Raw genomic sequence first — 26,932 nt, forward strand, 5'->3', positions numbered from 1 at the left:
CATTTCTGCCCTCCTGTGAATGCCTTGCTTGGCATATATATCCGACCCCTAATCAAGGTGCTAGTTTGGGGGACATTATCCCTGATTCAAATGCTGAGATTGGGAGACATCATAAAAATGCTCAGTTGGGGGATGCTTCTGCTTCCTGGTTCGTGTGTCCAGTTTGAGGGACACTTTCTGTCCCCAAATTTAAGGTGCTGAGTTTGGGAAACATTATTGTACCCCTGATTGAGATGCCACCATTGTGGAACATTACTGTCCCCCCAGATAAAATGCTCCTTTGGGGAGATATTTCTGCCCCCTGGATCGAGTGTCTAGTTTGGGGACACTCTGCCCTCAATGTAAAGTGTTGCTTTGGGGGACATTGTTGTGCCCTAATTCAGAAGCCACCATTGGGTGTCCCCCAGTAATGCCAGTTTGGGAGCTATTTCTGACACAATTTAGTGTTTGCTTTGGGAGACATTTCCTGTCCCCGATATAAGGTGCTGCTTGGGGGTGGGGAACACTTTCCCCCGATTCAGATTCCATCATTGGCATTACTGTCCCCCCAGAAAAATGGTCAGTTCAGGAGATATTTCTGCCCCATTTCAAGTGTTTGGTTTTTTGGACACTTTCTGTACCTGACTTAAGGTCCTAAGTTTGGCAGCCATTGTTCCCAATCCAGATGCTCACCTTGGGGATTAGTCCCCCCTCTGATAAACATGCCCCATTCAGAAGATCTTTTCATCTCTGTGGTTGAAATCCTAAGTTAGGGGGACATTGTTACCCCAATCCAAATGCCAATGAACTTCATGGGTCTTTGCCCCCTGTTCCATTGCAATCGGGGGCATTTAAAATTTTTTTCAGTTTCACCTTCCATTGTTGAGGTTTAGGCACTCTATGTGCCTTTTTGTTTATTGACAAGGAGCAGAAGGCACTAGGCATCATGACTTGGTTGAATTAATATTCATCCACAACTTAAGTGGCTTTTTTCATTTTCTTCAATTTCTTCTGCCAGGTACAACAATGAGTCCCTAGCATTGTCCTCCCCACCTGCACAAGCCTGTCTCTAGGGTCCTCAGGATGTTCAAGACTAACCCTGTTTTCCTTACCTGTGCCAGGTGGGTGTATGCTGCTTCTTCTTGCTGCCACTCCTGTACTGATCCAATTTGTTAGGGCGACATCTTGTCGTCCTACAGAGAGAGTAGGTGCAGGGCTCAGACACTGAAGCTCTGACCACACCTGAGGATGTCTCACCATAGACTGCACTTCCAACTTAACCTACCCTAACCTTTAACCCTACCCCATCCCTAACCTAACCCCTAACCCTACCTAATCCTTCCCCTATCCCAGCCCCTCTAGCCATAATCCTAACCCTAAACCTCTAACCCTCACCCTGACCCTAAGGCACTGATTTTAATATAGGATATAATTTTTTCCATTGTTTTCTTGTGTTTTGAAGGGGAAAGTAAACATTAATATACACTATGCAGATTTTGTTAATAGCACTTTTTCTTTATGGATGCTTTATGGTCACTTTATCAATCATCTTTTATTCAAACATTGGCCTTCAAATATCTGTCCTGTCATGTGTGATGATTTATGAAATCTGACAGTAGTAGTCTCAGTGACACTATCCAAACATTGGGTTTTCTTGTGTGTCCTCTGATGTGTAATGAGACTTGACCCCTGAGCAAAACCTCACCCACTATCTGCAAACATGGGGCTTCTCCTATGTGCCACAGTGGTGTTGCCGGTCTGCAAATGTACGATTTCTCCCATGTGTATCCTGTAGTGTGATAAAACTTGATCTCAGAATAATGCCTTGCTCATAATCCCTGCAAATATGGGGCTTCTTGCCTGTGTGTCATCTGGTATTTTGACTACAGAATCTGCAAACACAAGGTTTCTCCCATGTTACCTCTGAATGAAGCCTTTCCCATTCCCTGCAAACATGGGGCTTCTCAACTGTGTGTCCTCTGGTGTCTGATGAGACTTGCACTCATGCTGAAGCCATGGCCACACTCCCCACAAAAATAGGGCTTCTCCCCGTGTGTGTGATCTGGTGTGTGATGAGCTGTGACCTAACACTGAATGCACGCCCACACTCCCCACAAACATAGGGCTTCTCTCCTGTGTGTGTTCTCTGGTGTGTAATGAGACCTGACCTCTGACTGAAGGTAAGCCCACACTCCTTGCAAGCATAGGGCTTCTCTCCTGTGTGTGTTCTCTGGTGTGTAATGAGACCTGACCTCTGACTGAAGCCACGCCCACATTCCTTGCAAACATAGGGCCTCTCTCCTGTGTGTGTTCTCTGGTGTCTGGTGAGCTGTGACCTATCACTGAAGCCACGTCCACAATCCTTGCAACCATAAGGCTTCTCTCCTGTGTGTGTTCTCTGGTGTGTAATGAGACTTGACCTCTCACTGAAGCCACGCCCACACTCCTTGCAAACATAGGGTTTCTCTCCTGTGTGTGTTTTCTGGTGTCTGGTGAGGTTTGACCTCACATTGAATGCATGCCCACACTCTTTACAAACAAAGAGCTTCTCTGCTGTGTGTGTTATCTGGTGTGTGCTGAGATTTGACCTCTTACTGAAGGCACGACCACATTCCTTGCAAACATAGGGCCTCTCTCCTGTGTGTGTTCTCTGGTGTGTGATGAGACTTGACTTCACATGGAATGCACGGCCACACTCCTTGCAATCATAGGGCTTCTCTCCTGTGTGTGTTCTCTGGTGTGTAATGAGACGTGAGCTCTCACTGAAGCCACGCCCACACTCCTTGCAAACATAGGGCCTCTCTCCTGTGTGTGTTCTCTGGTGTGTGATGAGATTTGATCTTATACGGAATGCACGACCACACTCCTTGCAAGCATAGGGCTTCTCTCCTGTGTGTGTTCTCTGGTGTGTAATCAGAGTTGACCTCTCACTGAACCCACGGCCACACTTCCTGCAAACATAGGGCCTCTCTCCTGTGTGTGTTTTCTGGTGTCTGATGAGCTGTGTCCTCCTACTGAACCCACGGCCACACTCCCTGCAAACATGGGGCTTCTCTCCTGTGTGTGTTCTCTGGTGTGTGCTGAGATGTGACCTCCTACTGAAGGTGCGACCACGCTCCGTGCAAGAATAGGGCCTCTCTCCTGTGTGTGTCCTCGTGTGTGTTATAAGAGCTGACCTCTGACTGAAGGTACACCCACATTCCTTGCAAGCATAGGGCTCCTTTCCTGTGTGTGTTCTCTGGTGTGTGATGAGCTGTGACCTCAGACTGAAGCCACGGCCACACTCCTTGCAAACATGGAGCTTCTGCCCAGTGTGAGTCATTTGATGTGTGATGAGATTTGATCCATCGTTGAAGCCTTGCTCAGGCCTTACATACTTGTCTCTTAAAATTATTGGCAAGTCTATCCCTGGAACTACTCCACCTGTGTCTTTTGGATTTTCTTTCAGGCCTATGTTAAAGACTTCCTCCACTGTCACCTGTTTACTAGAGCTACCTAATTGTCTGGTAGGTAGTCTAGAAAACACTGTTGAAATTCTTCTATGCTTAGTCATACTAGCCAAATATATGGAGCTTTCTTTGTGCTTTTGACTTTCAAGTATGCCATTCTTGGGTTTGTCATTATATGGATCAGAACATTGGTTCTGATCACGTGGACAGGAATTCTCTGATGGAGGATGCTTTCTTGTAGATGTTCCCAAGAGGATCCAAGAGGGATGACTTCGTTTCATGTGATGACTTAGGAAGTTCTGATTGGAGAAGGCAAGAGAGCAGAAGGGACAAGGATGGATTTCTGGCTTGAGTTCTGCTGAAAGAAAAAGGTTTTGATCAGAGTAGATGTTGACAAGGCTGTCTGAACCATAGCTCTATCTCCTGCTAATGTCTTTGCCCACAGCTTTCCTTATTTTGTTAATAAAGCAAGAAAAAAATCTTCATGCTCCTAAACAGTCTGGTGGGTTTTTCTATTTGGTTGGATTTTGTGGCCACACTCAGAGGTGTTCAGAACTTACTCTTGCACTGCATCTCCTCTGCGAAACATTGAGAACAACCAGTGTGGCATATATGCAGGAAGAAAGGAACTCTCAGTGCTGGTGAGAATGATGTCTAGTCAAGCCTTTAAAAAAATATTATGATATGGTTTAAGTGGAAATTGAGCCCCATATGATCCAATAGTACCACTCCTAGGTATAGACCTAGGAACACAAAAGCACAATACAAAATGTCCTCACTATATTCGCCACAGCAACATTTACATGGTCAGAATCAGGAAACAAACCAGGGGCCAGACAACAGATAAGTGGCTAAAGAAACTGTGGTACACCGATACAATAGTATGCAGCTATTAGAAAAAAAATGAAGTCATAAAATTGGCTTATACTTGGATGTACATGGAGATTATTATTATATCATGAAACAGAGAATGTGAGATAGCCAAAATAGTCAAACTCATCTGTAGGATATAAGAAAAATAAGATGGTATGATAATAATATCCAGAGACAATAGACAATGACAGAGAGCTGTGTAGACAAGCCCATGATATGAATCTTGCCACAAAAAGTGGTGATCACAGAGTAGTAACTGCACAACTATCATGACAATGATTGTGAGAGAAACAGAATGTCAGTCAGACAGAAGTGGGGTATTGCAAGGGAGGGACATGGAGGACACAGATGCTAGGAAAGTTGCACTGGTGAAGGGCAGTGTACAATTTATGACTAAAACTCAACTATGAACATTTCTGTAAAAATGGTGCTTAAATAAAAACTTATTAAAAGAAATTATTTGGGGCTGGAGAGATAGTGTGGAGGTAAGGCGTTTGCCTTTCATGCAGAAGGTCATCGGTTCAAATCCCGGTGTCCCACATGATCCCCGGAGCCTACCAGGAGCGATTTCTGAGCATGAAGCCAGCCAGAAGTAACCCATGAGTGCTGCCGGGTGTGACCCAAAATTCAAAAAGAAAGAAAGAAAGAAATTAGTTGAATGAAACCTGGTTGAAGTGGCAACATAAGTGGAGCAAATACATGTTGTTTTCAGGTATTAAATAAGTAGATATGAAAAGGCAAGACAGATTGGGAGCACCACATTGAGGAGCTTGGCAAAATCTACATAAGCTTTGTGCTGGGCTTGCTGATAAATAGTTTAAAATACAGACAAAAATATATTTCTGAGTGGGCCAGAGGAAGCACAGCATGCCTTGAAGCTGACCCTGAGTTCAACTTCCATCATGCCATAATGTCCCACAGGCCAACCAGGAATAATTCCTGAAGCACGAGGCCAAGATTAATCCAACTATTCTCACTGAGTGACCTTCAAAATAAAAGGAAAGAAAATCATTCCCTTGGGGATATCAAAGACCCCACAATAATCTAAGGGCAAAGATCAGAACAAAGGAAAAAAGCAAGAGGACCTGAGAAGGGCACCCCGACATGGGGCTGTGCAATCACACTGAGAGCACAAACAGTGAGTGAAGGAATCTCAGGATCTGTTCTAAACACCCACAGACAGGAAACCAGAAAGAGCAAAGGCATGACAGCAAAACTGCAGATTATTCTGGGACTCAGCAACAAGCAAATTGAAAGAGAGCAAGAGAGGTCATGCACCAATGCTCTGGGAGTCCCAAGGTCCAAGCCCAGGTCCCCTACCTCACAAAGACCATGACAATCCACACCCAAACCACACCCTGAGCCCAGGAGGCTCTTCCCACACTCACCTGCAAACAAGCTTCTTGGCAGCCTCCCCAGGGCTCCTCCTTCTAGCCAGGAGATTAACGCAGGCTTTATCCCAAAATACCCTGCCACAGAAGGAGAATCTTGGGTTAGAGACAAGGGAACAGCAGTCCATGCATGAGTCTGGCTCCCTAATGAAAACGGTTAAATCATAGAACAAATGAGGAAGAGAATCGCAGCTACCCATATGCATGTTGGTTATTGCAGAGATGAGAATAGGTTAAAACTAGAGTCTAATTGAGGGGAATGGATAATACAGCAATGGGATGGGGAGCAATCGGTCAGTACTGGCCTTGCACATGGCCAAAGTACATTTGACCTCGGCATCCTCTGTACTTCCCTGAGTTCCTCAGGGAGTGAGCAATGAGTGAAAAGCCAGGAGCAAAACCAAAAACTGCTAAAGCCCAAAGGTGTCTTAAAAAGAGGAGGCTGGAGGCTGCTGGTCCTGATCCCCCTATCCTCCTGTACCAATTCAGGATTTCTGGTCTATGTCAGAGTGGAGACAGGGACCCTTTGGACCATCCCATCAACCCTCCGTTTCCAAAACTACAAGGATGTTGGTACATTTGTGTAAGGACATTTCAATGTACATCATTTATTTCCCAGTTTAATGGACCTAGCACTTCTTTTTCCTAGAAAATATACACCTCAAAACCCAGTTGAACAAACCAACGAATTAGTTTGCAATTTTTTTAATCATGCTCAGATAATCTTGCTTGTTTAGGAAAATAACCTCTCTAAAGCAGATATACCTCTGCTGCTTTTTATGCAATACATCCAATAGATCACTTTCTTAAACAACTGCAACTACAGCATTCCAAGCCACCAAATGCAAAGAACAATGGGAAAACTAAGGAAGACAGCTGCAGTTGGGATCTGGAGAGAAATCCTGGCAAGTTTCCAAAATCACCAAAACACTAGAGCCTTATAGTTGAGGACCTAAACTCAACACTTAATGTTTCAGCAGCAGAAACCAAGGAGTCACACTAGCTGGTGAACATAAGCTATCTATAGATGAACAATTCAACCAATTCAAAGAACTCTTTCAGAACATGACAGAATCCATACAAACGGAACTGAAGGAAATAAAAAACATGTTAGCAAGCCACAATACCAGTATACACAGCAGGAGAATTTGAAAAAGTCGAATACAAAATGCAAGCCAGCATTAATAAAGAAGTCAAAAAAAAAAAAAAAGAGAGAGAGACAGACAAATCATTGGAATAAAATGTAAGGTACCTATTGAACAAAGACAAAAGAAATGATATCCGAATCATAAGAAATACCAATGGGAGAAAAAAGTGAAAGAAGAAAAACCAGTGAGGGAGATAACAACAGAGAAATTTCAACTCTCTGGAAAGAGGCTGCTATACAAATCAGAGACAAAAACAATGCCAACAAAACAAACCCCAATAGAAAAGCAGCAAGGCATATAGTAATTCAAATGGCAGAAAGTGAGAGAGAGAAGAGAGAAGAGAAAGAAAAGAATCCATCGACTCTTTAAAGCAGTAAAGTTGGAACAATTTTAAGTATAAAGAAAAGAACATAAGAATCAATCAAGGGAGGAGCTGGAGCGGTGGTGCAAGTGGTATGGTTTCTGTTTTGCATGCGACTAACCTAGGACTGACCACAGTTCCACCCCCCAACGTCCCATATGGTCCCCCAAGCCAGGGGCAATTTCTGAACTCATAGTCAGGAGTAACCCCTGAGCGTCACCAGGTGTGGCCCAAAAACAAAAAAAAAGAAAAAGAATCAAACCAGGGGATGGAGAAATAGCACAGTGGTAGGGCATTTGCCTTGCATGCAGGTCGACTGGGGAGAGACCTGGTTCACTTCCCTGCATCCCATGTGGTCCCCCAGCCTGCCAGGGAAGATTTATGAGTGCAGAGCCACGAGTAGCCCTGAGCACTGCTGGGTGTTACCCAACGAATAAATGAAGTAATTAAAGTTAAAAAAAAAAAAAGGATCAAAACTGATCTCCCAATTAAAACAACCCAGGCAAAAGGAGTGGAATGAAATATTCCAAGCATTAAATGAGAGAAACTTGAACTTCGCTGGATCTCAGATGCCAGCACCCTTCTGCCTCTCTACTCTGCTGTCCTGCATTTTCGGCCTGATTTCACCCTTGGTGCGGCTCATCAGCCAGCCTGCCTTCCTGTGAACTTTCTGGGGAGTCTGCCTTCCCGTGAGCCTTCCGTGGAGGTGAGTCGACACGCCCAGAAAGGGAGGAGCCACTGAACTTCGCTGGATCTCAGATGCCAGCACCCTTCTGCCTCTCTACTCTGCTGTCCTGCATTTTCGGTCTGATTTCACCCTTGGTGCGGCTCATCAGCGAGCCTGCTTTCCTGTGAGCTTTCCGGGGAGTCTGCCTTCCCGTGAGCTTTCCTTAGAGGTGAGCCGACACGCCCAGAAAGGGAGGAGCCACCGAACTCTGCTGGATCTCAGATGCCAGAACCCTTCTGCCTCTCTACTCTGCTGTCCTGCATTTTCGGCCTGATTTCACCCTTGGTGCGGCTCATCAGCCAGCCTGCTTTCCTGTGAGCTTTCCGGGGAGTCTGCCTTCCCGTGAGCCTTCCGTGGAGGTGAGTCGACACGCCCAGAAAGGGAGGAGCCACTGAACTTCGCTGGATCTCAGATGCCAGCACCCTTCTGCCTCTCTACTCTGCTGTCCTGCATTTTCGGCCTGATTTCACCCTTGGTGCGGCTCATCAGCCAGCCTGCCTTCCTGTGAACTTTCCGGGGAGTCTGCCTTCCCGTGAGCCTTCCGTGGAGGTGAGTCGACACGCCCAGAAAGGGAGGAGCCACTGAACTTCGCTGGATCTCAGATGCCAGCACCCTTCTGCCTCTCTACTCTGCTGTCCTGCATTTTTGGCCTGATTTCATCCTGGGTGCAGCCCATCTGCCAGCCTGCCTTCCTGTGAGCCTTCCGTGGAGGTGAGTCGACACGCCCAGAAAGGGAGAAGCCAGAGGAGCACGGTTGCTCCGCTCCCCTTCGCGACGGTGCACAGCATTTAGCCAATGAATACAATCACAACACGTAGAAAAACACGCAGTACTAGTGTGACAATGGGGAAACAACATGGGCCAGTGCCAGACATAGAGAATGAAGATGGCAACTCTGATGACTTGAACATGATCAACCACCTAGTCAGTCTCTCAGATAAGGAGTTTAGAGTTGCAATATGGAACATGTTCAAAGAACTCAAACAAAGTATAGAAGAGAAAACTAAAAAGAATCAGGAGAATATGAAGATAGAAATGAGAAAACTCCAAACGGAAATTTCAGATCAAGTAACAGGTCTGAGAAACTCAGTAGATGAATTGAAGAAAAACATGTTTGAGATTTCCCACAGGTTAACAGCAGCTGAGGATAGAATCAGTACACTGGAAGATGAGATACATAACAATTACATACAGCAGAAGAAATTGGAAAAAAGCCTCAAAGCAAATGATCAAACAATGGAAAAATTACTCAAAGAATGGGAACAGATGAAAATAGAAGTCTATGATAAGCTCAACAGAAACAACTTAAGAATCATTGGAGTCCCAGAGACTCAGGAAGAAAATCTCCGGGAAGAATCAACAGTCAAGAACATCATTAAAGAGAAACTACCAGAGATAATGAATACATGTGATCAAATCCTGCATGCCCGAAGAGTGCCAACTAAAAGAGACCCCAGAAAAAACACCCCAAGACACATTCTAGTCACAATGACGAATCCCATAGATAGAGACAGAATTCTGAAAGCAGCAAGATCGAAAAGAGAAATTACATTTAAGGGAACATCCTTGAGATTTACTGCAGACCTGTCACCAGAAACACTCAAGGCCAGAAGGCAGTGGTGGGACATAGTGACAAAACTCAATGAAATAAATGCTTCGCCTAGAATACTGTACCCAGCAAAACTCACTTTTAGGTTTGAAGGAACAATACATAGTTTCACAGACAAACAACAGCTCAAAAACTTCACAGACTCAAAACCATTCTTAAAAGAAAAACTGAACGGCATACTTTAAGACAAGGCTTACCAACAAACACACCAAACTTTAATATAAAGATGGCACTAACTCCCAGGACAATTCTTTCTCTCAATGTCAATGGACTAAATGCACCAGTTAAGAGACACAGAGTGGCTAAATGGATCAAAAAACTCAATCCAACCTTCTGCTGCCTACAAGAAACGCACCTGAATAGTCAGAACAAACATAGACTCAAAATAAAAGGCTGGAGGAAAATCATCCAAGCAAACAACACCAAAAAAAAAGCAGGAGTGGCCATATTAATATCAGATGATGCAAACTTTATACTTAGGAAAGTAGTAAGGGACAAAGATGGACATTTTGTATTAATCAAGGGATATGTACAGCAGGAAGAAATCACCCTCCTAAACATATATGCACCGAATGAGGGGCCAGCAAAATATTTAATACAACTGTTGACAGATCTGAAAAATAATATCAATAACAACACAATAATTGTGGGAGACCTCAACACGGCATTGTCAACACTAGACAGGTCAACCAGACTGAAACCCAACAAGAATATACTAGACCTGAGGAGAGAAATGGAAGTAAGAGGCCTAGTAGATATATACAGGACACTCCACCCCCAGAAGCCTGGATACACATTTTTCTCTAATGTACATGGGACATTCTCTAGGATAGACTACATGTTAGCACACAAAACATATCTCCATAATATCAAGAGGATAGAAATTTTGCAGGCTACCTTTGCTGACCACAAAGCCCTGAAATTATATATAAACTACAAAGGGACACAGAAGAAAAATTTTAACACCTGGAAGTTAAATAGCCTCATACTGAATAATCAGTGGGTCCGAGATGAAATCAAAGAAGAAATCAAAACCTTCCTGAAAACAAATGACAATGGAGACACAATTTATCAGAACCTATGGGACACAGCAAAAGCAGTACTGAGAGGAAAATTTATAGCTTTGCAAGCACACATCAGGAAAGAAGAAGGGGCATACCTGAATAGCGTAATGACGCAGCTCATAGAATTAGAAAGTGCTCAACAAAAGGATCCAAAAATAGGGAGGCAGAAGGAAATAACAAAGCTGAGAGCAGAAATCAATGAAGTGGAAACCAGAAAAACCATCCAAAAGATCAACGAAAGCAGAAGTTGGTTCTTTGAAAAAATAAACAAGATTGATAGACCACTGGCAAAACTAACAAAGAAAGAGAGAGAAACTTGATAACTCGTATTAGGAATGAAAAAGGAGAGATCACTACTGATATGGTAGAGATTCAAAAGGGTAATCAGAAACTACTTTGAGAAACTCTATGCCACTAAAAATGAAAACCTGGAAGAAATGGATAAATTTTTGGAATCTTATAATCTTCCACGATTGAATGAAGAGGATGTAGCATATCTAAACACACCCATTACTATTGAGGAAATTAAGAAAGTAATCAAATGTCTGCCCAAAAACAAAAGCCCAGGCCCAGATGGATTTACTAATGAATTCTTTCAAACCTTTCAAGAGGAACTACTACCAATCCTGGCAAGACACTTTCATGAAATTGAAAAAACAGGAAAACTTCCAAATAGCTTTTATGAAGCCAACATTACCTTGATACCTAAACCAGACAGAGATGCTACGAAAAAAGAAAATTACAGACCAATATCGCTGATGAATGCAGATGCAAAGATCTTCAACAAAATCCTGGCAAATAGGATTCAATGCCTCATTAAGAAGATCATCCACTACGATCAAGTAGGTTTCATTCCAGGAATGCAAGGCTGGTTTAACATCCGTAAATCTATCAACATAATACACAACATCAACAGCAAGAAAAATAAAAATCACATGATCATATCAATTGACGCAGAGAAAGCATTTGACAAGGTCCAACACCCATTCTTGATCAAAACTCTCAGCAAGATGGGAATGGAGGGAACCTTTCTCAATATAGTTAAGGCCATCTACCACAAGCCAGAGGCAAATATTGTCCTCAATAGAGAAAAACTGAAAGCCTTTCCTCTAAATTCTGGCACAAGACAAGGCTGTCCTCTCTCACCACTTCTATTCAACATAGCACTTGAAGTACTTGCTATAGCGATTAGGCAAGAAAAGGATATCAAGGGAATCCAGATAGGAAAGGAAGAAGTCAAGCTCTCACTGTTTGCAGATGACATGATACTCTACTTAGAAAACCCCAAAGACTCTATCAAAAAGCTTCTAGAAACAATAGACTCATATAGCAAGGTGGCAGGCTACAAAATTAACACACAAAAATCAATGGCCTTCCTATACACCAATACTAATAAGGAAGAAATGGACATTAAGAAAACAACTCCATTCACTATAGTGTCACACAAACTCAAATATCTTGGAATCAACTTGACTAAAAATGTGAAGGACCTATACAAGGAAAACTATAAAACTCTGCTCCAAGAAATAAGAGAGGACACGCGGAAATGGAAGCATATACCCTGCTCATGGATTGGCAGGATTAACATCATTAAAATGGCAATACTCCCCAAAGCACTGTACAGACTTAATGCGATCCCCCTAAAGATACCCATGACATTCTTCAAAGAAGTGGACCAGGCACTTTTGAAATTTATTTGGAACAATAAACACCCTCGAATAGCTAAAGCAATCATTGGGAAAAAGAATATGGGAGGAATTACTTTCCCCAACTTTAAACTTTACTACAAAGCAATAGTTATCAAAACAGCATGGTATTGGAATAAAGACAGGCCCTCAGATCAGTGGAATAAGCTTGAATACTCAGAGAATGTTCCCCAGACATACAATCATCTAATTTTTGATAAAGGAGCAAAAAATCCTAAATGGAACAAAGAAAGCCTCTTCAACAAGTGGTGTTGGCAAAACTGGGTAGCCACTTGCAAAAAATTGAACTTAGACCCCCAGCTAACATCATGTACGAAGGTAAAATCCAAATGGATTAAAGACCTCGATATCAGCCCCAAAACCATAAGATATATAGAACAATACGTAGGTAAAACACTCCAGGACATTGAGGCTAAAGGCATCTTCAAGGAAGAAACTGCACTCTCCAAGCAAGTGAAAGCAGAAATTAACAGATGGGAATATATTAAGCTGAGAAGCTTCTGCACCTCAAAGGAAATAGTGCCCAAGATACAAGAGCCACCCACTGAGTGGGAGAAACTATTCACCCAATACCCATCAGATAAGGGGCTAATCTCCAAAATATACAAGGCACTGACAGAACTTTACAAGAAAAAAACATCTAATCCCATCAAAAAATGGGGAGAAGAAATGAACAGACACTTTGACAAAGAAGAAATACAGATGGCCAAAAGACACATGAAAAAGTGCTCCACATCACTAATCATCAGGGAGATGCAAATCAAAACAACGATGAGATACCACTTCACACCACAGAGAATGGCACACATCACAAAGAATGAGAATAAACAGTGTTGGCGGGGATGTGGTGAGAAAGGAACTCTTATCCACTGCTGGTGGGAATGCCGTCTAGTTCAACCTTTATGGAAAGCGATATGGAGATTCCTCCAAAAACTGGAAATCGAGCTCCCATACGATCCAGCTATACCACTCCTAGGAATATACCCTAGGAACACAAAAATACAATACAAAAACCCCTTCCTTACACCTATATTCATTGCAGCACTATTTACCATAGCAAGACTCTGGAAACAACCAAGATGCCCTTCAACAGACGAATGGCTAAAGAAACTGTGGTACATATACACAATGGAATATTATGCAGCTGTCAGGAGAGATGAAGTCATGAAATTTTCCTATACATGGATGTACACGGAATCTATTATGCTGAGTGAAATAAGTCAGAGAGAGAGAGAAAAACGCAGAATGGTCTCACACATTTATGGGTTTTAAGAAAAATGAAAGACATTCTTGCAATAATAACTTTCAGACACAAAAGAGAAAAGAGCTGGAAGTTCCAGCTCACCTCAGGAAGCTCATCACAAAGAGTGATGAGTTTAGTTGGATAAATAACTACATTTTGAACTGTCCTAATAATGAGAATGTATGAGGGAAATTGAGAACCTGTTTAGAGTACAGGCGGGGGTTGGGTGGGGAGGAGGGAGACTTGGGACATTGGTGATGGGAATGTTGCACTGGTGATGGGTGGTGTAAAAAAAAAAATAAATTACTGCATTCTGCTTACTTTAAAAAAAAAAAATGAGAGAAACTTTCAACCTAGAGTCCACTACTGAGCACTCTCATTTACATGGGAGGGAGGATTACCAACATTCTCAAACAAAATAAAGCTTGAAGTATTCATGCTAACAACTGACTCTAAATGAACTACTCAAACAACAATTACATTAACCAAATACCCAATTGTAACAACAACAACTCTACACACTATAATGGCACAGGAGTCCTTTCTGTCAATAGCTTCCTGAAATGTCAACAGACTAAACTCTCCCAGCAAAAGGCACAGAGTAGCAGCTCAGATCAGGAAATAAAACCCAACCACCTGCTGCCTGCAGGAAACACACTTCAAAGTTCAGGACAGACAAAGATTTAGAATAAAACGATAGAAAATAATTATACAAGCTACTGAAAAACAAACAAAAGCTGGGACAGCCATGCTTACATGAGACCAAACTGCATTTAACCTTATTAAAGTACTTAGAGACAAAGATGGACATTACATTGATAAGGGAGGGGGAAAGGAGGGGAGGAGAATAGACCAAGAACAACTAACCCTGATCAACATTACACAAATGTAAAGCCAGTGAAATATGTAAGGCTTTTACTCACAAGACTAGAGAAACATATGGACAGAAACATCATAATAGTGGGAGATTTCAACACCATTATCTCTGCTAGACGATCCACTAGTGCAGTGATCGGCAACCTTTTTTTTTCAATTGAGCCAAACTACCATTGAAATTTATTTTGAGACCCAAAATTTTTTCTTTTTTTTTTGGTTTCTGGGTCACAACCAGCAGCACTCAGGAGTTACTCCTGATTCTATGCTCAGAAATCGCTCCTGGCAGCCTCAGGGGACCATATGGGATGCCGGGATTCAAACCAAGGACCTTCTGCATGAGAGGCAAAAGCCTTACCTCCATGCTATCTCTCCGGCCCCGAGAGCCACATTTTTAAAACCAAAAATACATAGGATGGTACATTGTTTTTAGTTTCAATAAGTTTTTATTGAGAACATTCTGCATGCCAGTATCCACATAGGTCAGGAGGATACAAATAACACAACTAATAAACAAAAACTTGAGAATGATATTATTTATCGATAATGTTAAATTCCATAAAATTTGCCCTACAATGTAGAGAAAATTACATCCTGACAATGACTGACAAAATCACAAACACTAATGTGAACATTGGCCTTGCATTTCCTTGGATAGTTTTGGTAAGTCAGTTTGTATATTATTGTTTTTAATTTTAGGCACGATTCCAGGGTCTCATCAATGAGACGATTTCTCAATTTACTCTTGATAAGATTCATGCTTGAAAATGATTGGTCGCATAAATATATAGACCTGAACAAGGAAAGAATAACAAACACTACCATTTTTAGTTGATTATATGAGTTAGGAATACTATTACAGGTGTTAAAAATCAGCATATCTTCCTTCTCCAGGTCTTTCAAAGCAGACCACATGTGCTGTGAACTAAGTTCACATTCGTTAGTTCACATTTGTGTTTCTCCAATTTTTCTAAATTAGCACAAAGACGTTCAAATTTCGAGCTCCACAGTTATTTTTTAATTCCAGCAATTGCATTTCCAAGTTGCCAATGTTGATATTAAAGGGAGAAAAATTTAATTCCATTACAGTGGCATCTAGAGGTTTTTTGAACAAAGGTCAACATCGCTTTGCTGTTTCTGAAATCCTGAAACCTCTTGAGAAAAGCTTCCTTCATATTTAAAAGTGCTGTTCTAAAATAGGTAATGTCAGTATCAGAATTATTTTCTTGGCAATGTTTCAACAGGCTTGGAAAATAATCAAAGTTTCTCTGTCAAAATCTTTTTTTTTATTAATATTTTTTATTTAAACACCTTGGTTACAAACATGATTGTGGTTGGGTTTCAGTCATATAAGATGACACCCCCCCCCATCACCAGTGTAACATTTCCACCGCAATGTCCCAAATATCCCTCCTCCCCTCCCCGAACCCACCTGTACTCTAGACAGGCTTTCTATTTCCCTGTCAAAATCTTGAGCAAAAACAGATAATATGTTTTCAAACGAAATAACTTCTACCATTGAAAAAATTATACTTCCTTTCCCCTGTAGTTTATGATTAAGCTGATTAAGATGTGAAGTAACATCCACCATGAAATACAGTTTTTGAATCCACTGATCGTTTGTTAATTCTGGATAGTGAACACCCTTCTCAAGGAAAAATGCTTTGATTTCTGATAATAAGGAAGCAAACATTTAAAAATATTTCCTCTTGATAACCAAAATGTGCTGAAAATTTGAAACCCTACGATATGGAGATGAAACAGGTAAAAGAGAAAAATCTTTTAACAATCTTTAAAAGCAAGAACAGTGTTCCAGAGAAAAGTAGTGATTTCACTGAAAGAAAAAAAAAAATCTATTGACACTTTAGTGTGTGCTGCAAGAAACCAAACTAAAATACACACGAAAACAAAAACCGCACTTTGTTAAAGGCATATCATGTCATAAAGGAATGATGATAAAGTGCCTGAAACATTTAAAAAATTTTTTATTTAAGCATTTTTTTTTTTTTTGGTTTTTCGGGCCACACCCGTTTGATGCTCAGGGGTTACTCCTGGCTAAGCGCTCAGAAATTGCCCCTGGCTTAGCGGGACCATATGGGATCGAACCATGGTCCTTCCTTGGCTAGCGCTTGCAAGGCAGACACCTGTAGCGCCACCTCCCCGGTCCCTATTTAAGCATATTTGTTACAAAATTATTCATACTTGCGTTTCAATCATAGAATGTACACCACCCTTCACCAGTGCACCCAACCACCAATGTCCCTTGTTTCCTTCCCCTTCACCCTCCTCTACCTATGTCAGGGGCAGACATTTTGCTTTTTTCTCTCTCTCTCTCTTTTCCTTTATGACACCGAGTTTGCAAAATTTCCTTTTTGACACCGTGCTTTGCAATATTGTTAATTAAAGGGTACCATGCATGCCACTTATCATTTTCAGCATCCAGTTCTTGTCCAGAGTGATAATTTCCAGCTATCAATGTCAGAATTTACCTTTCTCTATTCTAACTGATCTCACCACTTTTAATGGCAAGCGTCCTATCATGAACTAGTCCTCCTGTCCCTCATCCCTATTTTCTCTAGATATTATTACCATATTGCCATTTATTATTCTTTTTTTTTTTTTTTTTTGGGCCACACCCTGTGACGCTCAGGGGTTACTCCTGGCTATGCGCTCAGAAGTTGCTCCTGGCTTCTAGGGGGGACCATATGGGATGCCGGGGGATCGAACCGCGGTCCGTCCTAGGCTAGCGCAGGCAAGGCAGGCACCTTACCTCCAGCGCCACTGCCCGGCCCCCAACCATTTATTATTCTTATATGCCACAAATGATTATTCTGTGTCTACACCTCTCCTTCTGACTCATTTCACTCAGAATAATAATCTGATGTGTTGATGTATTACAGATGATGCACTATGCATGGCTCAGTGTTTTTGTGTAGTCACAAAAAAACAGAAGCTGCACACCCATACATTGTATCCACTCATTGTATGAGTGGATTCAAAAAAAACTGAATTCAAAAAAACTCCCTGCTGAACTAAACTCTGTGACAGATGACACAGTAAAGATAATTTGTGAACTTCACAATTGTGATCAAATCCAGGCTATTCACCACCCTGGGTGAGAGTATGGATGCCCACTACTAGCATCTTCTCCATGAAGAAGTGAAGTGGCTGTGAAGGGGAAGGGTGCTCTCTTGCCTTGTGGGCAAGAGGGAAGAAGTAGTGCAGTTCCTGTGAGAGCAGAACTCTGACTTTGTACAGCCCTAGTTAGACAAGGAATGGGTAGCTAAGTTTGTGTATTTGGAAGACATTGTTGATTTTCTCTATGAACTTAATATTTCTCTGCAGGGAAGTTTCACAAGTAGTTTTTACAGTGAGACATAAGATGGATGTGTTCAAAAATGAATCTGATTCTGGGATAGCTGTGTCTGAGAAGGAGATATTGAAATGTTTCAACTCTTGCAAAAAAAAATCTGATTGCAACTTATATTATGCAGAAAGTCATAATCAATATGAAAAACAGCATTTAAGGGCATTAGCTCACAACTTTAATTGTGAGTACTCTGAACATGAGAATCCACGGAAAAGAAAACTGGGTTGAGAAACCTTTCATGGAAGATGCCCACTCTTGTGCAAAATAAAATATGTGTTTTAAGATCATTCCAGGCACTGCATTTTTTTTTTTTTTTGGTTTTTGGGCCACACCCGGCGGTGCTCAGGGGTGACTCCTGGCTGTCTGCTCAGAAATAGCTCCTGGCAGGCACGGGGGACCATATGGGACACCGGGATTCGAACCAACCACCTTTGGTCCTGGATGGGCTGCTTGCAAGGCAAACGCCTCTGTGCTATCACTCCGGGCCCTGGCACTGCATTTCTAAACCCCACCCAACCTGGTCTGAAGAAGCAGGGTAGCAGGAAAGAAATAATAAACCAAGCTAGCCAGGAAAGGATGATCATGGAGTCCATGGCCTTTTACCTTGTACTCTCTGCCTCGAGCCCAAGAAGCTAGAACACCTCTTTCTTTATTAAAACCAATTCTCAATACCAGAAGGCTTCAGGTCAAGAGACAAAAGTACATATTCAGTGGGCTTTTACATATCAAAGGAAGTGGTTTAAGAAAGGATGACATTGGGGGAACACCTTTGTTTGGGGTTGATACTGGGTAACATCTTACACTCTTGGAGCCTGCCACCTGGGCTGCACAGAGGGCGCACACTGACAGCGGCTAGGAGCAGAGTCCTGACTCCTGAAGCGGGCGCTTGGGCACACCAAAGAGCCAAATTAAAAGTATAAAGAAGAGCCAGATGTGGCTCGCAAGCTGCAGGTTGCCGACCACTGCTATAGTGGGAACACTAGCAAAGACATAAGAGTCCTAAATGAGAAATAGAAGAAGTAGGACTGATGGATCTATCCAGGACCTTTGCTCCTCAAAAAGCTGAATGAGGGGCAGGAGAGATAGCATGGAGGTAAGACATTTGCCTTGCATGCAGAAGGATGGTGGCTTGAACCCTGGCATCCCACCTAGTCCCCCAAGCCTGGCAGGAGCGATTTAAGAGTGTAGAGCCAGGAATAACTCTGAGTGCTGCCAGCTGTGACACAAACACCAAAAAAAAATGCTGAATGAATACACATTCTTCTCAAGTGCACATGGAACCTTCTCTAGTAGAGATATTTCATATTATCATACATAATAAACTCCCAAATGTAAAAATTATACCGAGCACCATATCAGACCACGACGCCACAGAGATCAAGACTGACTGTAAAAAGAAGATGTGGAGAAAATCTAACACCTGGAGACTAAACAACATGTTGCTCAAAAACAGCTGGATCAAAGAGGAAATTGAGGAATAAAGAGATTCCTTTGGATGAAAGATAATGAAGATAAAACTGACTAAATCTGTGGGACACTGCTAGAGCAGTAATTAGGGAGACTCATAGCAATAGAGGCCTACATGAGAAAAGAAAAAGATAAAATCAACAACCTCAGGGTCACCTTAAATATCTGGACAACCAACAGCAAAGGAACCCAAACACAAGCAGAAGAAAAGAAACAATAAAAACCAGAACAGAAACCAACAACATAGGATCAATGAAAACAACACAAAGAATTGACAAGACCAGGAGCTGTTTTTTTTTTAAATAAGTAAATAAACACGATAGATAACCCGCTGGCAAGACTCTCAAGGAAAAAAAGGGAAATACTCAAATAAATTGGAACAGAAATGAAAGGGGAGAGAGTACAACAGCACCCAAAAAATCCAAGGCATCATAAGAGTTTATTATGAACAACTGTATTCATTTAAGCTAGAGAATCTGGAAGAAATGGACAGATTTCTGGAAAAATATCTTCCAGTACAGAGTGAGCAAGTAAAAAGCCTAAACAGGCCAATTACAAGTAAAGAAATTGAAACAGTCATTAAGAAACTCCCACCAGGACCAGGTGTGTTTACAGGTGAATTTTATCAAACATTCAGAGATGACTTACTGCCATTGACTATCCTAAATATCAAAAAGATGGGAATCTTCCCAAATTCCTTCTATGAGGCTAATATCACACTCATTCTCAAAACTGACAGATACTACCAAGAAAGCAAACTACAGACCAATCTCACTAATGAACACAGATGTAAAAATCCTTAACAAAATCTTAGCAAACCAAATCCAACAACACATCAAAAAGATTATAATTGTGACCAAGTGGGTTTTATTTCAGAAATGACATCAATATACACACATCAGTAAAAGGCAGGCTAAAAATCACATGATCATATCTATTGTCGCAGAGAGCATTTGACAAAACCCTACACCCGTTCATGAAGAAAACCCTCAACAAAATAGGTATGAAGGAACTTTCCTCAAGATAGTAATAGCTACCTATAAAAATGACTCAGCCAGCATTATTAATGGCAAAAAGTTGAAAGCATTTCCACTAGGGTCAGGCACTAGGCAAGGATGTCCTCTGCCTTCACTCTTATTCAACACAGTATTAGAAGTCCAAATACCATATTTGAAAGCATATAAGACCACTTTTGAAACGAAAAAAAGTCAATCAAAAACCGGGGGTTGTTTTATACACCGAGTATATCCCGAAAAAGTCTCGATATGCCGCTAAACGAAAATCATCTGGATATTGCCACGAAACTAATTTTCCAACTCGATCCTGCACCAATCACTGCAAGGCTGCTCGGACCACCTCTCTAACTCGGCCAATCCAAGCAGTCTTTTGATGCACGCAAATGTTCTGTATCCGAACCTACACTGTCTAAAGCCTGCTCAAATGAGCCAGAATCAGAGAGGAAGTCTGGGCCCGGAGAGATAGCACATCAGCGTTTGCCTTGCAAGCAGCCGATCCAGACCAAAGGTGGTTGGTTAAAATCCCGGTGTCCCATATGGTCCCCCGTGCCTGCCAGGAGCTATTTCTGAGCAGACAGCCAGGAGTAACCCCTGAGCACCACTGGGTGTGGCCCAAAAACCAAAAAAAAAAAAAACCAAAACAAAACAAAAAAAAACAGAGAGGAAGTCTATTACAGTATACCCTTTGAACCTTTGCTTGTTGTGATTGGCTCACTGTGGTACATACAGTTGCAGCACAGGAACGTTCTGTCTTATACAGTGAATATAGGCCTAAGTTTTAACTGTAAAATTAGGGGGTCGTCTTACATGACTAGTCATCTTATAGGCTGGCAAACACGGTAATAACAATCACACAGAAGAAGGAAATCAAAGAATCCAAATCAGAAAGGAGGAAGTGAAACTACATTTGCAGATGACAAGATGCTATACATAGAAGACCCTAAAGACCCCACACAAAAGCGCCTAGAAACAATAAACCTATACTGCAAAGTGACAGGCTACTACAAAGTTAATACACAGACAATTGCATCCCTTTATACAAATAATGACTCAGAGGAGAAAGGGGTCAAAGAGTCGATCCCATTTAAAATACTGTCCAATGGGGCCGGAGTGATAACACAGTGGCAGGGTGTTTGCCTTGCACACAACAAATCCTGGTCGGAACTGAGTTTGATACCCGGTATTCCATATGGTCTCCCGAGCCTGCCAGGAGTGATTTCTGAGTGCAGAACCAAGAGCTGCCCCTGCGCACCTCTGCTTGTGGTTCAAAAACCAAAACTGGAAGATGACACCCAACTATTAACCCAAAACAAAGGGGCTTCCCCATCTTTCTCTTTCCATAAATCTCTTTTGATATGTAGATCCCACCTGGATTACTACTCCCCACCTTCCCCCTCCTGGTATACTGGGAATTAGCTTAATGAAAGAAGAGTTCTGGCTTTTGGCTCTGGCAGAGACCAGAGGGAGACCATGAGCAATCACTGACTCTATTACTCTCTCCTGACTAGCTTGAGTTTGTATTTCTTAAACACTACCCTGCTTCTCCACACCAGTCTGCATGGAGGGGGGAGTAGGTAGAATTATGGTGCACGGGGTGATTTCACAACACTGGAGATTTTATTTCTACTGACCTCCAGAGACCCAGGACCCAGGGGCCCGAGAAGGCTGCATGATGGTGCACATGATGGTGGACAATCACTATGACGGCCTCCTTGAATTGGACTGAGTGTGCAGTGCCCATCACCAGAACATTGGTGGACACTGCCCCTGTTCTGAATGTGTTAAGAGACCCTTTCAGGCAGAAAGAGAGCTGAGGACTATGAGCACCATCCCAGAGACTGAGACCCTACCACCTTTCTTCTACCAAAGTGTTTTGTGTGAGGACCGTGGCCCACACAACATATTGAGGTCACTGATAGTGTAGAAGCCAAAGAGAAAGCTCCATTTGAGGGAAACATTAATAATAGCAGGGAGATAAGCAGGGAGATAATCTGCCACCCAGATTCCAGCTCAGGAACCGAAGGCATTTCCATCCCAGATGACCTCACCAGCCTACTACAGAAGAAGAAGATGGAGGATCCAAGCCCAGCAGAGGGCCATACTGGGGAGAAACTGCTTTCAGAACCTCTGCAACTTTCTTGTAGGTTAATCTATTGATCCTATTTGTATCTGTCATTATATTGCTGATTAAACTGTATGTCCTGCCTATATAGATTCTAATAGCTTCTCTTTTGTTGTTCCAGGACCCCTGCCAACAGAAAAATTTGCTTTCAACCTTAATGGTTTAATACCAGTTTGCATAGTTCCAAAGAAAGGCAAAATGTTAGGCTTTTAAAAGGTGTCAGCTATCCCAGTGAATGTTTCCTAATAGCTGTGATGTTTGCGTATATCACTTAGCAACTTATTCACCAATTATGTCTGCAAAAATGTTCTAATGTCTTTGCCCACAGAAGTCTATGGAAAAGGAACTTCAATACTATACTCTTATTACAGTGCTCATTATAAGGATGTTTTGTGGCAAACGTATTTTTAAACTATATATATCTGCAGAAATGTTCTTGTGATTTTGTTTGAGATGAATATGAGAATAAACTCAAACATTCTAGACTCTAAGAATGTCTAAGAATTTTCAAATTCAGTGTATTTTCAGAAAGGTTCTAATGTTTATGGTTCAGGGAAGTCTATGAAATAAAATTTTGTGATATGCATAAAACAAAGATACAAAATAAGTGGATTGTTTTGAGAATATGTATGCACAAATTGACCTTTGGTGCTTTTAGAGCCAACTTTTACTGTGCATATTGCAAAATAACCATTTTTATAACTTCTGATCTAGGGTTCCTGCCTTTGGTGGGGAAAAGTAGAAAAAAATTTATAGCTTGGGACCGGAGAGATACCATGGACGTAAGGCGTTCGCCTTGCATGCAGAAGGTCGGTGGTTCAAATCCCGGCATCCCATATGGTCCCCTGAGCCTGGCAGGAGCGATTTCTGAGCGTAGAGCCAGGAATAACCCCTGAGTGACGCCGGGTGTGACCCCCCCCCAAAAAAAAAAAAAAACCACTTACAGCTTTTCCTATTTTTGTTGTGTTCTAAACAGAAAGGGTGAAACTGTGACATGACACCCAGCTATTAACCCAAAGCAAAGGCATTCTTCCTTTTTCCTTCTCCCTCTTTCCCTTAAATTTCTCTTTTGATATACAAAGCCCTCCTAGATTACTCTCAACCTTCCCCCTATTTGGTGTATTGGGAATGGGTTTAATAAAAGAAAATGGAGTTCTGGTTTTTGGCTCTGGCAGGGACCAAGAGGGAGAAGCCATTCCTCTCACCTGACTAGCTTGGGTTATTTCTTTGCCACTACTCTGCTTAAGACCTCTTTGATGGGATTTAGAAATATAAATAATATATTTATATAAATAAATATAAATAAGGGGTGATCTCGCAACTTGTGATTTTTATTTTACAGTCACTTATCATTAGGGAATTCCATATCAAGACAACAATGAGATATCATCTTACACGAGTGAAGACAGCACATATCAAAAATACTGGGAACAGTCTCTGCTGGCGGGACTGTGGTCAGAAAGGAACTCTCCTCCGCTCCTGCTCCTCCTGGGAATGCTGCCTGATCCAACCTCTATGGAAAACTGTATGGAGGGTTCTCACTGTCCCCAAAATTGAACTGCCATATGATCAGACAATCCCTCTTTTGGGTATGTATCCCCCAGACAGAAAAACATTCACCCAAAAAGTATGTCTTAAAAATGAGAGGCTGGACTGATATTACAGAAGTTAGGGCATGGGACATGATCAGAATGACAATGATTCGATCCCAGGAACCATACAGCTTCCACCAAGCCCCACCAGAAGGGATTTCTGGCTGCATATCTGGGCATAAGCCACTGGACTTGCCTGTGCAGTCCAAATACAAAAACAAACAAAAAATGTCAAACTGTCCATGGCCTGAGAAAGGACGCAATATATTGGGTAACGTGATCTGCATGCAGGAACACCAGATTTGATATTACCCCACAACGATGTCCCAGTAAGCACTGGAGAGACCCCAGGATCTACTACCAAGTGGAACTTTTGAAATTATGAAGAAAAAAAAATAAACCCACTTATAAATTTTGCATCTCATTAGGACTGAAAGAACAGCAGAGAGGAGAGCACATGACCATAAACAGGACAACCCAGGGATGCTTGACTGGCAATGATGATGGTGGCAAAACCTTTCAGGAATGATCCTTGAGTCAGAGTCCAGAGGCTAAGATCACGCAGTTCATAAAATCACATCACTTTTGGCCAGTTTGGCCACAGTAACCAGGGTTGACCTCTGGGTCAGTGCTCAGGGGGCACACTGTCAGGCTTAGGGGAGCATATGCAGAGCCAGGGATCAAATCAAGTTTGGCCCAGAGATGGCAAACCCACCCGTGAAACAATGTATATTGCTAGTCACTGAAAAGACATTTACAAATATAAGCTTGGATTCATCAGAGAAATAAAGTCAGGGGCTGGGGGGTAAGAACAGAAGAGAAGAGAAACCAGAGATAGCACAGCCATAGGGCTTTTGCCTGACCTGGGACAGAACCAGGCTTGATTGCCAGCATCCCATGTGGTCCCCTGAGCCTGCCAGGAGCTAGGATTAATCCCTGAGCACTACTGGGTGTGGCCCCAAAGCAAAATAAATAAAAACTTTAAAAACAAAAAAAGGAATAGTAGGGAAGGGTTTGACCTTGGGCTCAGCAGAAACATGTCATGTCCCCGGTTGAGCCCATATCCCTGCAGATCCAGGCACCTCCCTGTCACCCCAGGTCGTAGCCCACAGCACCTATACCGGGGGCCAGGGCAGCTCTCACCTACTGCCTGCAGGTGCTTGTAGGTCTCCAGCATCACATCTCTGTAGAGCTTCTTCTGAGAGACATCCAGGCATGCCCACTCCTCTGGGGAGAAGCTCATGGCCACATCGGGGAAGGTCACCAGGCCCTAAGCACACAAAGGAGGGGGTCAGATAGGATATCTTCGGGTCCTAGAGGGACTCAGGGCCTATCCCATCTGCCCTGGAGAGCACCCAACCTACACATCCTCTTCCATGGGCACCCAGAGGGGAAGGTTCCCTGACATCCCAGGCTCGAAAGCCTCATCAGCCAACGTGATGTGCCGACAGTATTTAAGAAGGTTCTCGGGTGGCGCTGCTTTGCACACAGACCACCCAGGGCCAATCCGTGCATTAGATTCACTGAGCACTGGTGGAAGAAACCAAGGCTACAGAGCCAAAGGAGCTGAAACAGCAACTCCGGATGTGGCCCAATGACACACGAGCCTGTCCTGCTGCCAGAGCCCATCTCTGCCCAGAATACAAACGGCGAAAAGGTAAATTCAGGGTCCAGTGAGTGAATCAACCTGCGTTTGGGGATGTCAGCACTCATGGTTCACACCCAAACAAATCCTTCCTGGTGCAGGTCAAAATGACCCCACACAGGCCGGGGCAACAGCACAGCAGTAGGACATTTGCCTTGCGTGTAGCCAACACCAGACAAACCCGGTTCAATTCCCGGCATCCCATAGGGTCCGTCCCTCGAGACTGCCAGGAGAAGTTTCTGAGTGCAGAGCCAGGAATAAACCCTGAGCACCACCCGGTATGACCCAACCTCGACCCCTCCCCCAAGAAAAGAAAGTGACCCAACTCCCAGTTAACTATGGCTTCCAGAAAGGTCCTTTGTTCCTGTTTCCCAATTTGAACCACAGTCATGGGACCGCAGACAAGGAGGCTTTGGAAGTGCACCTGGTTTACTGAGGACAAATGTGGCCGCAGAGCCGGACTCTGCAGCAGCGTGAAGGACAAAAGAGCTGAGCTGCATGCCCTGCGTCTTGAGCAGCACAGCGAGGGAGGGTGCAGAATGGGTCAATCCCAGGCACAGGCCAGTGTCCCCGAGGTTGCCTGGAGAGAACCCTCTGTGTAGAGTCAAGGAAAAGCCTGAGCACCAGCAATGGGGCACAAAATTCAGAACAAAACAGAAAAGCAGACACAGCTCAGCACAAAGCACCTACAACTAAAACCAAACAAAACCCACAGGAAAATGCACGCGTAGGAGAGGTCCTTGCTGTGTTCTTTCCGATAAGGCCTAGAAAATTCTTCTCCAGGAGCCCAGAGGTAGGACCCAGACATCAGCCTGGTGAACGGTCAGTTCCCTAGGAGACTGGCTGAGGTTTGATTGCCACCGAGCTCCCAGGCAGGAAAGGCAGCTCCCATTCCCGTCCGATTAGGGCAGGGGGGGGGGGACGGGGGACAGTTCCAGTTGTAAAGATCCGCAGGAAATGATTCACACAGTGGAGAAGTACAAGAATGGGTGCAGGAAACCCAGCGCTCAAGCAAGGAATTCAAACCACGCAAGCTTTCTGCTCCTAAGAAGGAGCGCAGCTCAGTAGAAGAAGACCGAAGAATGCACCTCTGCCTTCCTCAGGCCCCTGCTTTTATGGACAAGAATCAGGTCCCACCCCAGTTTTTTCCCACTGAAAAGAATACCAAGTAAAGAATAATCCAATAGACTATCATCAGATCACACCTTGGGGTGGAGTCCAATGATTGATTAGGGTCTGAGAGCAGCAGAAAACTACGAAAGCACCCTGAGCCGGACCATCCAGACAATCTGGTGGG

General features: G+C 42.9%; 2 protein-coding genes across 2 annotated transcripts; both read right to left on the reverse strand.

The window, feature by feature from the left end:
• Positions 1–1,943: 1,943 nt before the first annotated feature.
• LOC126009464 (histone-lysine N-methyltransferase PRDM9-like) lies at positions 1,944–3,558 on the reverse strand. The gene is given in 4 exon segments (XM_049773915.1): positions 1,944–2,032; positions 2,035–2,476; positions 2,729–2,819; positions 3,156–3,558. Coding segments are annotated over 4 exon segments (999 nt in total). The 5' UTR covers positions 3,533–3,558.
• LOC126008750 (zinc finger protein 875-like) lies at positions 3,554–25,312 on the reverse strand (the record flags this gene model as incomplete). The annotated part of the gene is made up of 3 exons (XM_049772976.1): positions 25,134–25,312; positions 5,690–5,770; positions 3,554–3,786 (listed from the first exon to the last, which is right to left on the reverse strand). Coding segments are annotated over exons 1-3 (414 nt in total), but the record flags the coding sequence as incomplete, so codon positions are not given.
• Between the last annotated feature and the right edge of the window lie 1,620 nt (positions 25,313–26,932).

Source organism: Suncus etruscus, chromosome 5 (assembly GCF_024139225.1).
Source record: "Suncus etruscus isolate mSunEtr1 chromosome 5, mSunEtr1.pri.cur, whole genome shotgun sequence".
In the NCBI taxonomy this organism is placed as follows: Eukaryota; Metazoa; Chordata; class Mammalia; order Eulipotyphla; family Soricidae; genus Suncus; species Suncus etruscus.